This window comes from Epargyreus clarus, unplaced genomic scaffold (assembly GCF_041222505.1).
Source record: "Epargyreus clarus isolate Ecla_fem2 unplaced genomic scaffold, WU_Ecla_fem_2.2 ptg000004l, whole genome shotgun sequence".
Taxonomy (NCBI): Eukaryota; Metazoa; Arthropoda; class Insecta; order Lepidoptera; family Hesperiidae; genus Epargyreus; species Epargyreus clarus.
Genome location: NW_027332212.1, coordinates 9,515,604 through 9,529,551, shown reverse-complemented (window position 1 = coordinate 9,529,551; position 13,948 = coordinate 9,515,604). Strand labels below are relative to the sequence as shown.

General features: G+C 34.4%; 2 protein-coding genes across 2 annotated transcripts; both read right to left on the bottom strand.

Annotated features, from left to right (window-relative positions):
• Positions 1 to 277: 277 nt before the first annotated feature.
• On the bottom strand, positions 278 to 2,023 carry Blos1 (biogenesis of lysosome-related organelles complex 1 subunit 1). The gene is made up of 3 exons (XM_073092725.1): positions 1,820 to 2,023; positions 1,206 to 1,278; positions 278 to 585 (listed from the first exon to the last, which is right to left on the bottom strand). Exons 1-3 carry the CDS (start codon positions 1,878 to 1,880, stop codon positions 330 to 332), a joined length of 390 nt encoding a protein of 129 aa, XP_072948826.1. The 5' UTR covers positions 1,881 to 2,023; the 3' UTR covers positions 278 to 329.
• Positions 2,024 to 4,288: 2,265 nt separating this feature from the next.
• Positions 4,289 to 13,286, bottom strand: LOC140757455 (acyl-CoA Delta-9 desaturase). The gene is made up of 6 exons (XM_073093172.1): positions 13,060 to 13,286; positions 10,585 to 10,715; positions 8,219 to 8,424; positions 7,458 to 7,643; positions 5,459 to 5,615; positions 4,289 to 4,726 (listed from the first exon to the last, which is right to left on the bottom strand). The coding sequence occupies exons 1-6, from the start codon at positions 13,283 to 13,285 to the stop codon at positions 4,556 to 4,558; spliced, it is 1,077 nt and encodes a 358-aa protein (XP_072949273.1). The 5' UTR covers position 13,286; the 3' UTR covers positions 4,289 to 4,555.
• Positions 13,287 to 13,948: the final 662 nt, after the last annotated feature.

The window sequence follows — 13,948 nt, the reverse complement described above, 5'->3', positions numbered from 1 at the left end:
CATTAATGTATATTATCAATTCTGTAGTCATCACTGTTCATGAGCATATTACCTTCCTTCTTTTTTAATTCAATCAAAAATAAAATGTCAATTGCTATGGAGTAACTTGGTAAATCTGCCCTTAGAGTATAGTGATACTGTTGTATTTTCTAGGAATCCTTTCGACACACTGAACATTCCAGATCTTAAATTTTGCAGTAAAAATTTTACCTTCAGATTCATTGCGCTTAAAGCTTCTCCAACACACTTAAAAATAATAAATAATTATCACAAATGTTTTAATAATTTTAATACACTTTTCTTAGCATATATACAATATTAATTATAATTTAGGATTGTTGACTGGTAGTAGGCTGTTCCTGTGTGCTTTCATAAGCCCTTTCTAATGTATCCGTTATAATCTTCATATCATTTTCAATACTCCGAGCCCAGTTCTCTACATCTCCTATTTCTTTTAACGCACTACTGAAGTTCTCCACTAACGCCAGCCATTGCTGTGTCTGTTTAGCAAAATTGATCGCTCCTTGATGTAAAAGTTTCGCTTCTGCATCTAATTTCTTTTGGTTCAGATATGCTTGTGCTACTCTGAAACAGTAAAGTGATCTCATTTATATATACTGACATTTTTAATACAATCCATGAGTAATTTGAATGTTGGTAGAGCAAGTAGGGACACAGACTTTTTCGAGGCGTTCCAGCTAAGTCCTCAGGGGTAGCGGCGCATTTGTGGCCGACCTCAGGTGGGAATCTAATCCTATCTGGGGTTGATTACAGATGTCCATGGACGGCAGTAGCCACTTACCATCAGGTGGACTGTATGCTCGTCTGCTACTCCTATATTATAAAAAAAAGAAAAAAAGGGATTTTACAAGGAAGGTAGTACTGCCACACCTATTTCTAGCATGAAGTAGTTCTTACCTCTCTTTCGAAACGTGGGGATGGTGGTTGACTTATGATATTTCAATACTCAGGTTGGGTAACGCATTTATGATTCATTTCAGGTAGAAAAATTACTTTAGAAGAGTTTGATTTAAGATGTCCATGGGCAATTATCACTTATTCAGATGGATTGCATGTTTGTATGTTCAAATGTAAATCCTTCAAGTTCTTTTCTATCCTTCGACTGATATGCAAGACATGCTTCATAAGTCTCATTAGAAACGGGTGGCAGTAGTACCATTAAATATGAACACTATGATACCCACCCTACATTAAGGTGATCCACAAGAGCTTGAGTTAAATCATTAGCTGCCACTATACATTCCTTGCGCTTTTGTTCTGGAACATTAATAAGATACATTGTTAATAAAAAATCTGTTGTAGTTGTAAATAAACAGGGGAAAGTTCCTGGAGACTACTTAGAACTAGGTAAGTTTAAAACCTCTTGATATAAGAAATTCTGATATAAGTTTACTTCTACTATTTTGTATAGAAATATCTTTCCTTTTTTATCACATCAACAACCCATTATCGTCCCACTGCTGGGCACAGGTCTCCTCTCATAATGAGAAGGATTAGGCCATTGACCACCGCACTGGCCAAGTGCATATTGGTAGACTTCACATACCTTTGATATTTTTTTTATAAATTTCACAGGTATGCAGGTTTCCTCACGATGTTTTCTTTCACCGTTTAAGCAAGTGATAATTATTTTCTAATACACACATAATTTTGAAAAATCAGAGATGTGTGCCTAGGATTTGAACCTCGGACTCCTCGATCGAGAGGCCGAGTTTCTTAACCACTAGGCTATCACTGCTACTCCTTTTTTATATCCAATGTTATTTATAAGAAATTTACTAACGTATATGAAACGTACCTTGAGTTACCCGCTTCGCAGCTTGTTTAGCTTGATGTTCTTTTATAAGAGACGATAGCATTTTATTTTAAATTAGTATCTAGTGTAAATTAAATAATACGGAATATTTTAACTTTATTTACCAATTTACTTTTCTGATTTCCTATGTTTTGATAATTTCACAATAAAAAAGCTGAAGATAATGTCATACTTATTGTCAAAGTGTCAAGTCCTACTGACAACTGTCATGACGTATGACAATTTGATGTTTTGAGTTTTTTAACCTTTTATTAGCAATGATAACTAATATTATTATGATTAAAATGTTTTAATATATAAAATAAAATTTCAACATGAAAAATAATCTTAGTTTTGAAATTGAAACAAAATCTAGCTGTTTTAATCCTTTTTGACGACGTAATACTAGAATTTTCTTTGGTATTTAGTGTGGTAAGTATAAAAGTATACCCGTGCTCTTCGAGTTCAACTTGCGCTTGGCTAGTTTTCTTGTTAATTTATGGCCATTTTCTTGTTACTTATTACGGGAATACGTATCGTAATTTATATACCTATTTGTAAGAGATAATGCTCCTAAAGTATTAAGGACTTACTGTTAGACACGGGTCTCCTCTTAAAATGAGAGAGTTTAAGGCCACATTGCACCGCGCTGGCTAAGTGCAAAGTGGTAGACTTTACATAACTTTGAGATTTTTTTTAAATTTGTCAGGTATGTCGGTTTCGTCACTATGTTTTCCTGCAGTGTTAAAGCAAATGATTATAAATTTACTATACGCACACAACCTTCATAATCAGAGGTGTGTGCCTGGCATTTAAACCTCTGACCCCTCCATTGATAGGCCGCATTTCAATCATTAAGCCTAGGCATTGTTTTTTAACTCAAAGAAAACTCTTTTCCAAAATTATAGTATAGTCTAAAATAATCGCTATTTGACGAAGCACTGGGAGTGTTGCTTTAATGTCAGTTTTTAGTTCCAAATTATGAGGCTGATACCGTAGATAGAAGTAAACTTGTTTTGATTATGTGTTACCTATCTGAAAACAATTGCAATTAAAAATTAAAATTCCAAATTAAATTGTTTTTACTGACGCCGTGGGACTTTTACCGCACTAAAACCCCCCGGTTGCCGCCCTCGGCGTTTGGTGGAGAACTCCGGGATCTTCAACGGAAGACAACCGGAGTCCTCCTAACACGATGCCCTTATATCGGGCTCTGCCGGCGTCGCTCCCACGTCGTCGGGTACCTTTTGAAGGTTTCCCCCTCGTTAAGAAAAGAAAAAAAAAGGCAGGGGATACCGTAGCATTATTCTGGTCCCGGGACTACAGGGACAACTGTCTATCTAACTACTCACAAAATTCAATAAATGTATATAAGTCTTAAACAATCTACGATATTATATCGTGCACATCAAAAGAATACCGTAGAATACTTTTCTATTTCGATACCCGTCGACGCTGGTCTCTGGCAAGGACATAATTGCATTGCATTAATTATACATTGCTAATGGAAGAGCTTGGTATCGATTTTCGCTTAACGTTTACTGCGATGCCAGCTGCGACATTGGAAAAAGATTTCCAACCTTGTCCCGATTTAGTTATTTCAATTCGCTAAAGACTTCGATTTTAAAGTTGGTTGTGAAGTAAAAATGAAAACTTTAATAGGTCAGCATTTTCTGTTATTTAAACCTAGTAATTATATTCGTATTTTATTGCGTATTCAGGTAATTGTTTTGTGTACTGTAATTAAATGTTAACTATTGTGGTTATATTGTTTTACCAAATGATTGTAGAAAAAAAATAAAGATAGGCGTTCACTTAGCGTAGCGTCTCGGTATATCATTACGACTATTAATAATATTATTTACTGCAATCCTTAGTAGGGACCCCACACATGTTACCTGCAAGGAGGATGATGATAAGTACATTTTGTACTTAATTATAATCAGCTACTTTCTTATGTTTTTTTTTTATATTATAGGAGTAGCAGACGAGCATGCAGTCCACCTAATGTTAAGTGGCTACTGTCGCCCATGGACATCTGTAATCAACCCCAGATAGGATTAGATATTCCACCTGAGGTCCTGACCTGAGGTCAGCCACAGATACGCTGCTACCCCTGAGGACTACGCTGGAACGCCTCGGAAAAGTCTGATTCCCTTACCACACCCCACAAACCGGAACACAGCAGCGGTGTGGCGGCGGTGCCGCCGGAGTCGAACCACAAAGGGTTCTACCACCTTCATCTATGTTAAGGGTTCTATTTTATCGGTTGACGCACATTTGGATCTATTTATATATGACTAGTAAAGTCAGCTGATGCGTTGTTTATTAATAATGTCATATCAAAAAACCAATAGAGGCTAATATTCTTTCTCCACCTGGTTAGAATTTGGCAAAAGTAGCATACGCATTATGTAGCTAACCCGTACACAATTATGTAAAAATCGAACATTGGATAAAGAAAACAACAACTGACAAATGATAATTTTATTTCAATCATAAGTCGTACAACTACATAATATTTTTTTGAAATAAAGTAAACCCAACTTATACTACTCAATACTAAAATATGTGAAATATTCCATTACAGTCATAGGTATAAAAAATTATCGCTATCTATCTATGATCACAGTATATTGCTGCTTTAATTTAATTAAAATAATATAACCATAGACAAAGCTCGTTGTTATATTACTCATTTGTTTTTTTTAAATAACATTGTGCGAATGAGTTCTAATTCTAAGCACTTTTCCTCTCTTCATAATTTACGACGCCATATTGTGATTTCAGTTTTTCGGTAAATTCAGGGTCATCCCAGCCCCAAAGGTGGTGGGTCCCGTCGCCTGTCCTCTGGGACCTTTGCTTGATAATATCAGGCGACACCGACTTTAGGTCGTATGCTTGTCCAATCTAAAATAGAAAAAGTTGGTTGTAGTCTGTGGCGTTGTGGATATAATTATAATTTAAATTTACAATGGTTGCGTTGAGTACTAATCTATGGCGTTAATATACAATACCTAATCACCTAATAATCATATCAACTAAACAAACGTATTGTTGATAAAATTGGTATAATTCTTAAAGTAATTTATGTTCTTTATAAAAAACTGCGCTATGTTTTTTTTTTATTAACGTTACACCTATAACATTGAAAGTTCAAGAGAATACTAAGTACGAGTAATACCCAAACGTTGGAAATATTAGAATTAAACTACGTAACAAACATATTTCATACTGCTGAGGTTTAATTCAGAACTATTTATTTATTGTATTAAAATATATAAAGTACTAGTTATTTATTGGTAAATAACTTTACCTACTAATAAAATAACTTCACTAAGAACCTTGTTTTTAATTTATATTTTATTTAACGACATAAACTAAAAATGGACTTATTTACAAAATATATACAAGAAAATTATAAATAAAATAAGCTATCTAAAATTGCAGCAAGGAAACGCCGCCAGCGTTTTGGGAACCATGCCTCACTCGGCAATTTTAGATGGCTTATTTTATTTATAATTTTCTTGTATATATTTTGTAAATAAGTCAATTTTTAGTTTATGTCGTTAAATAAAAATATATATTAAAAAAGATAATATTTTAAAGGTTGTATAGGGCATGAATATTCACAAAGCTTACCCAAGCCATCGCATCGATGAACACTATAGTGGGCGTGAGCATGTTGTAAAGGGGGTGCTCGGTGGCGCGGTAGTCCCACGGGAACGTGTGGTGGTAGTTGTGGAAGCCTTCCACGCAGATCATCCACACGCCGATGTTCTCGCGGGGGTTCAACGACCTGTTTGTAATTTATTTTTAAGTATTGATCTTTTGTTTGTGTAATGTTGAACGTATTTGTGAACGTATTTAAAATTATGTACCTATATTGCAAGATATAAGGTTTATAAAAAATGTATCTATAGCGGATACTCGGTAAAATGAACTTACTTGATGTAAAAAGTTGAATAAAAATAATAGTTTCCTTTTTTCTATATAAAATATTAAATTGACAGACAATATAACCTTCCTGTATAGGTTACTATACTCGTTGATATTTCAAAGGCAGGTTACCTGCCTGCAATTATTAACTTTACACAGGTATTAGCTACTTCTCATAGTCAGAGGATCATCTTTACGACTCGTATCTTCTTATTAGTAATACGTATACTATAAAACAAGCTGAATTTGATAAACCGCTGGAAAGACTGGCCAGAGGTGATGGCGGAGGATGAGTCAAGTAAAAATGAACCTTTTTTTTAGGTAGGTACTTATTGTAAGTAATAACTTATTCTATAGCCTTGTCGTAGGCTTAGAATACTCCTAAGCACATTAACCCCGAGTGTAATGGATGCAATTAGAACGCACAGAACTACATCTAGTCCACATCTATTATTTCTGAATAATTGTAATTTGATGCAATTGATTAAATGGTGCGTAACTGACCTGTTGGACAACGAACGAGAACGATAAGCGATAAACTAGGTTAGGCCACCTACTAAGAAATGGAAAAATATATCAATGTAATATTATTTAAATTACAGACAATGCGAGCGACTAAAGACTTTGTGATTGTTGATATGTATTTTGTTGTTTATAATAGTGTCAGTTTTGTAATTGTAGAGTGTCAGACTTTATAACAGTGTCAGTTGTTTTGGACATTTTGCTTTAATATATTAAAATACACTATTTTTAATACTGAGAGTTCAAGTTTTGTTGTGTGAACGATATCAGACGCGGCTTCCGGGTGCGATCCCCATCAAGCTAGTTATCAAAACCATTGATTTAGATTTCTATAGTGGTTCTGGGTTATTATGTGCTTGTTTTTGTGGTCTCTGGCAATACAGATACGGAGGAAATTTGGAGCTATATGGTTGTAGAAAACATATTTTTGTAAACAAGAACAAGTAGTGAAAATAATCATATTTTGTTGCTCATTATTATCTCATGCGTTAGTAACTTTTCGATGGTCATTTTATAGTTAATATTTATTTTAGTGCTGAAATATAGATATATTAGCTCGTTTATCGTTTCTTGACCGTAGTGCAACAAGTCATTGCCACTTACATACAATTAGCCCTAATCGAAATTCCTATAATTGAATAGCACTTGATTACATAATTAAATCGTATAAGAAGTCGTATTGTCATGGAAATAGTAGTGCATATTTTACTCTCATTTATAACCTTAGGTTTATTTATTGCCTTTGTTCAGTTGTTGTCGAAAATAATTTAAATCAATGAGATTACGGGCTACCTAATTATATTAATAGTATTAACTACTTATTAGTTGGATGTTGTGTCACTTACATTGATTTCACAGGTCATCATTATTATTATTGTTATTGGTACGTAAAGAATAATTGGTAATACCTAAATAAGAACAATTTTAGGCGAATGAATATTAAGGTTAAGATTAAAATATGAATGTATGAATATTTTTATTAAATGCTATCTGTTTTCAATTAGTACACAGTAGAAGGTAAAATAATAAGTGAATGAGAAGTGAAGTAAACTGAGTATTGAAACATTCGAAAAATTTAGCCTACACCTTATGTATATATGTTCTATAAAGGGTCAATCAATCTGTGTATATTTCAAAGAATTCAAAGTGAGTGGTGTTAAGAAATTTTCCAAAATCTTACTTATCGTAAGGCCTGTAGCCGAAGGTATGAGCGAAGCTATTCACGCTCCACACGATGTTGATGCCACACGTGTAGCGGAGGATGGTGGGTATGAAGAACGCGTTTAACCACGTCTCATTCCAGAAGTACACTGGAGCTACGGTCGGCAGCACGAAGCATAATAGCGGCATCATTTTCATGTAATGCCTGGGAATATGTAATGTTACAAATATTATATCAATTGAAGTTATCGCAAGTATGCTATAACTGCAACAAAATCTTATAAAATTATTTAATTACCATCGATATAAAGTATCTTAGTAGACATCTGAGGTATACTTCAAAGCAATAATAGGGTTACACGAATGTTTCAAATGCAATATGAATTTTATGAGTGTAATAGATATGACAAGGAACAAGTAACGCCTAATTTTCACACGGTTTAGCCATTAATATTACTTTATTGTAAATTGTATCGTTTATAACACTAACAGTGCGTGACAGCCAGACAATGCACAGCGCAACACCGAGTTAAGTCTAGAGCATAAAATTTTATTAAGTTTTTCTGACATCATTTAAAAATGAGCTAATGAAAAATTATTTAAAATTCTTCTGCTAAGTGCTTTAAGTACATATAATTACTTAATAAGTAATTTATAATTTAACAGACACTTCAATATTATTATACTTGAGTATATTTTATTACTCAACTGCTGAGGAAGGGTAATAAATTTACATTCCAATTTAATTTGTAAATAAGTGTATTAAAACAATTGACTCACTTTCTCTGAAACATAACTACAGGATCAGCGTAGAGATCGGTTAAGTCAATGCGCTTGCCGCCTTCGATGACTTCTGGGCTCTTCTTGCAGCACAGCCAGCCCATGTGGGAGAAGAAGAGACCCCGTTCAGCGTTATGTGGGTCCGCGTCTGTATCTGCGTACTTGTGGTGGGTGCGGTGGTCGCGCGCCCACTCGAAGATGCAGTCCTGTTAGTTAGGTTAGAATAGGTTAGTTTGCTTTACCGGAACTTACTTTTGTCGGAACTGTGAACGTGCTATTAGCGTACCTCCAGCCCCGGCTCTGTAAAGAAGTCCAGAGGGGAGTTTTAGTCTAAATTCGACAAATCGTCTCTGTTGGAAGAATCCTTGCCTGGATTCCCCACGTATAAAAGTTAGGTCCCTTAATAGCGGAGGAGGATATGTGGGTTTCCTTTGTCGGTTGAGGAGGTCTTCAGGGTGGCGCACGCGGCGTTTTCATGTGTCTCTTAAAGAGAGAATCTGCCCTTCAAGAAAGAAGAGCTTCGAAGGTTCTACGACATTGGGACTACGTACAATGCGAAAGCCACGAGTTGTCCCAAAAAAGGCATCTAAAAGGACACCGTGGGGTTTAAGGGTTTTTGTCTGCATAAGCACTTCATCCCCGCGACAAGTGGTATCCTTGAAGGATCTCCCTAAGTAGGGGAAAAAATTGGGGTTTGATATAATTCAAATTAAAGTAGGTTAGTTGTATATATTTGGTAGTCGGGTAATAGTAAAATCCTGTATATATTATTTATTTCCGTTCAAAATAAGCAAACATTTACACTATGCATTTCGGTCGGAAATTTAAAGGCATTTGCATTGAAATGCCTGTTTTGTACTCAGAAATGAATAATTTATTTAAAATAGGCCATTGCTTTTAATTGAAAAGCGCTTTACCTCGAGCTTAATATAATAAGAACTTGGTTTGTAGATTGCTATTAAACTTTTGGATTGAAGTGGATTAAACTCAAAACTTTTAGTCGGTAAACTGGTAAAGTAGGTAATCGGTAATTTGAAAGTTTAAAATTTAATGATTCTTTGTAATTAAGGGATTAGAAATATAATGGGCGTACAGGCCTTTTGTAAGTATTAATTTAATGGTTGTTGGAAACTCATTTATATTATATAACATTATATATATATTTTTTGAAATATCTGCCACGTTATGCGTTAAATTAATACAAATCAAACTCATGACTGAGGGTTAATTATCAAGTAGTACAAGTATACTATTAACTTATGATGTAACTGAAAAGAATTTCATATATAAAGAAAAGTTTCATGATACTTCAAGACTTAAAAATTATATTAATCATCACCAAAAAATAAATATATAAATTGTTAAAAAGTAAATATACTATACCTACAGCCTAGTAAGAAGCGGGGTGTTTGATCCTAGTTATCTAATCAATAATGTATGTATGTATGTATGTATGTATGTATATAATGTTAGGGTGTTAATTATTGTGTGTGTATGTACCCAAAACATAGATAGTTCTGTTGTATGTGTGCAGCGTCTAGGTATACATCATTTTTATATTTCTTATTTAATTTTTGTTTCCGTTTAATAACATTAGTAGCAACTTTTTTAATATTATCCGTCATAACTCAATGACGACTGTAATACAGCGAAAGGTTTTTACGTAACGCAAAGGTTATAAACGTGTTCGACATAAAAGAGGCTCTATCTCAGCATCCATTACTTTAATCTCATCTAATGATATCCTCGGATCGATGAACTTAACTATTGATTACCTACTTTAGCAATTACGACATAATTCCTAATTATCAAAAGTACGTAATATAATTATCTACTTGATGAGAGAATTGATTGAGACATTTGATTGGATGCGTTAATGACTGGAATTTCCATCTAATGATCATGTCGTGGTTTGGACTTATTACGTACATGTATATATATATATATATATATATATATATATATATATATATATATATATATATATATATATATACATATATATATATATAGTTACAGTATATACCTACATTGTACATGTATGCAAATGTTCTCTAAGGTATGTGAAGATTACCAATTTGCATTTGACCAGCGTAGTGGACTATGACCTTACTTCTCTATCTCTAAGATGAAAATACATATACACAAAAACTTCAACTTTAAACTTCAAATGTTGTGCAATTTATTGTTAAATCTTTAACAAAATATATAAATATTATACTATTTAAGAATCATCATAAATTCAAGCGTGATTATGATTTTAAATAGAAAATAATATTTTTAACCAACTAGAGCTTTTCTTGAGCTAAGATCTATTTTTATCGAAAGTAGGTATATGAGAGAAGGAGTAAAATAAGATAACTTACCTGAAATCCCATTGTTTGCCAAATCATCAATATTATGCGTAGAGGCGTGCGAGCCTTGAAACTCCTGTGGGTCCAGAGACGATGAGATCCGGCGCCAATTCCTATGGCGCACATGAGATGTATTGCGAAGGCTGTAAAATAATATTATTACATTATTTACTCCTTCACCTTTTTGCACTCGAATTCAATTTCGCAAATAATACAATGTCCCATATTTTAAACGTGGTGGAAACTTTCATAGTTCGACTCCAGTGGTGCCAACTGTCACACTTATTTCTATTAATGTAGCGCTGCCAGATTCTGTTTTGGCGGTTGTGCTAAGTAAGATACACTTATCTGGGGTAATCCAACTTGTCCGGGGACTCAGAGATTCAGGGATAGCCAAACAATCTGTGGTCGATCTCAGGTGTAGGACTCTTATCTCATATTGTGTTAACTATAGGTATTGTTAGTTACCTCTTGTTAGTGGTAGAACTGTTGTTCTACAGTATTAAAAACTGCAACACCGCCATGTTGGAGTTTTGGATACTCTTTGAAGGTGGTAGAACCCTTTGTGGTTTGATTCCGGTGGCACCACCGCCACACCTATTTCTACCTAATAACAGCAGTGTTAGGCGCTGTTGTGTTCCGGTTTGAAGGGCGTGGTAAGGGAGACAGACTTTTCCGAGGCGTTCCAGCTTAGTCCTCAGGGGTAGCGGCGCATCAGTGGCCGAACTCAGGAAGGAATATCTAATCCTATCTGGGATTGATTACAGAGTCCATGGGCGGTAGATATATTATAAAAAAAAAACTCTATTTTACCACCTTTATTTTACACAGGTACACACCATCTTTATGGGAACAAGTTACATATATTAATATGTCTGCAATAAGGTCGGCACTTGTAGCTGAAGTGCGGCTCCGGCCCGGAATCGAGTGCTGCGAGTAATTTCCGCCAAATCCGCCCAAGGGCACTAATGGCGGACCTCGCACACGGCGAATTCGGTAACAAGATTTCACCTACTAGATATTTGACAAAAAGTCAATATTTTTACTACTATATTTTAGTAATAGGTAATTATCTTAAGTTCTCTTGATGTCAAGTGTATGATCGACATCAACCCATTACTGTCCGTCTGCTGACCATGGGTGTTCTACCAGAGTAAGAATGGTTTGGGACATAGTCCATCGCGCTGGTCAAGTGTGAATTGATAGACGCCTTTGAGAACTCTTTAAAAGAACTATCAGGTATGTTCCTCTTATGTTTGACTTCATCGTTACAAAAAATAGTAGTGAAATGGTTTGACGATAAATTTGCTTCCAAATTCGAATATTGTATAGAATTAAAACCAGAACTCTCCTATTGTTCTAAAAAACAGAAATGGTAGAATAGTAGTATGGTAGAGTAGTAAGGTAACCAGTGTAATTAAAGTAACTCTGAGTATAACGAATTGGCGTTATATAAATTTACTTTTGAAAGTGGCACAGAATATTAGAGAGCTAACTTCAATATGTCTGATAAAATTAGGTCGGGTAGATACAAAATGAAATAAACTTTCTGATGTTAGGATTGCGGTGTAATTATATTAAACAGTCCTGTAATAATGTACAATTAGCTTAATATGTACTTGTATCTTATTTGTATTTCAGTACGCAGATTAAAGAAAGTCTTTTAGCACTAACTTATAATTAAAGATACGTTTTACGAAATAGTGCCTAATTAAATAAGACAAAGAGACAGACAAAAGAGACTAAGTATGTCTCGTGGTTCTACGTAAAACCACATCTGTAAAACTAATAAGTTTTACAGATGTGGTTATATAATGTTTTCTAATAAGAAAACATTATATTTTCTAACAGTGAATATAAATTAAACAAGTAGTTTTTTTTAAATAATATTTAAGTGTATACGTTGTATAAATGAAGTCTACTTTCAGACACCTTGTTACATTAACTGTTACTAAACTATTATTTACAACCAAATGTATGTGAGATCAAAACAAATTATTTTTACACTATGATATAATTGCGCCCATTGGAGAGTATCTCATAATTATTTACAGCACTAATCTAATATATAAAATTCTCGTGTCACAGTTTTCGTTGCCATACTCCTCCGAAACGGCTTGACCGATTTTGATGAAATTTTTTGTGCTTATCCGGTATCTATGAGAATCGGCCAACATCTATTTTTCATCCCCCTAAGTGATAAGGGTTGTTCACCCTTAACATTTTTTATTTATATGGCAACACAACGTTTGCCGGGTCAGCTAGTATTTAACATAAATATTTTATAGGTAAGCCAATAAATTATTATGATTTTACCAATGCTTTCTACACACACACAAGCGAATGCACAAACACCCAGACCCAGAACAGAAAGGTACCTAAATTTGTCATTCAGATACATATCTGTCTGGTCGGGAATCGAACCTGGAACCCTTTGCGCATCAGTTCGGTGACCGCTGTACCATGTCAAATAATAAAAGTTCTTACCAAATACGTTAGTTTGCCATTTCGCTGACGTCAGCGCCAGGTATACTCCGTACAGAGAACCGACGTGTAGAAATATGAACCAGAATATATTGAACCACACGTATTCGTGTTTCCTTGGGGTTGCTTTCTTTAGTTGTGACACATCTTTTGCTAGCCCCAAATCTGGTGTCTGAGTGTCTGTTTCGAATAGAACCCCACTTGGGATTGGGTCCACTTGAGGAGGCATTTTGGCTGGAATAAAACAATGATTGTTAGTAACTGTTGCTGTCGCACACACATAGAACGTAAGATATAATTGTTAGTTTGATAGACAATATATTTATTTATTTTTGGTTAACTGACGTGATGTTATTTTATTATATAAGTATTTAAACTAGCTGTCCCGTGCGGCTCCACGCGCAGTACAAGTAGCTAAGTATTTTTTATTTCAATACAGGAAATATACATATTTTTTATGAAAAACGTAGCCAATTTTGATGTTAATTAATCCTTCTATCTATGAGATAAACATATAGAGGACTAGTAGACTTAGTAGACATTTATTATTTTTACCTTGAATAATGGAAAACGTGAAAATAATTGGACGAGCTTTAAAAAATAGGATTTAAACAAAAACTGCAAATATTAGATTTTTCCTTTATTTATATGATCATCCTACGACTACAATTAATTGATACATTTCCTCGGAATTCTTGGGAAACTTTCTCCAAAAATTCGATATAAAAATATGCGAGAAGGTACGAGGACCCAAATCTGAATACTTTCGGCCAGCAAATAATTCAACCCTCCTGTCAGTTCAATATTCTGCTCGAAACAAGGGCAAGTCAATAAGGTATCGCTAATCCATCATATGATCGCGGTTAGGGCTTTTGTATCGGGTACTCCGTAT

Coding starts and splice junctions, on each gene's coding strand:
- Blos1 (XM_073092725.1), bottom strand. CDS start 1,880: ATGCTATCGTCTCTTATAAAAGAACATCAAGCTAAACAAGCTGCGAAG. Junction 1,279..1,819: donor TGCGAAGCGGGTAACTCAAG/GTACGTTTCATA, acceptor TTAATGTTCCAG/AACAAAAGCGCAAGGAATGT. Junction 586..1,205: donor GTGGATCACCTTAATGTAGG/GTGGGTATCATA, acceptor TTACTGTTTCAG/AGTAGCACAAGCATATCTGA.
- LOC140757455 (XM_073093172.1), bottom strand. CDS start 13,285: ATGCCTCCTCAAGTGGACCCAATCCCAAGTGGGGTTCTATTCGAAACA. Junction 10,716..13,059: donor ATGGCAAACTAACGTATTTG/GTAAGAACTTTT, acceptor ATTATTTTACAG/CCTTCGCAATACATCTCATG. Junction 4,727..5,458: donor TCATCGATGCGATGGCTTGG/GTAAGCTTTGTG, acceptor TTTCTATTTTAG/ATTGGACAAGCATACGACCT.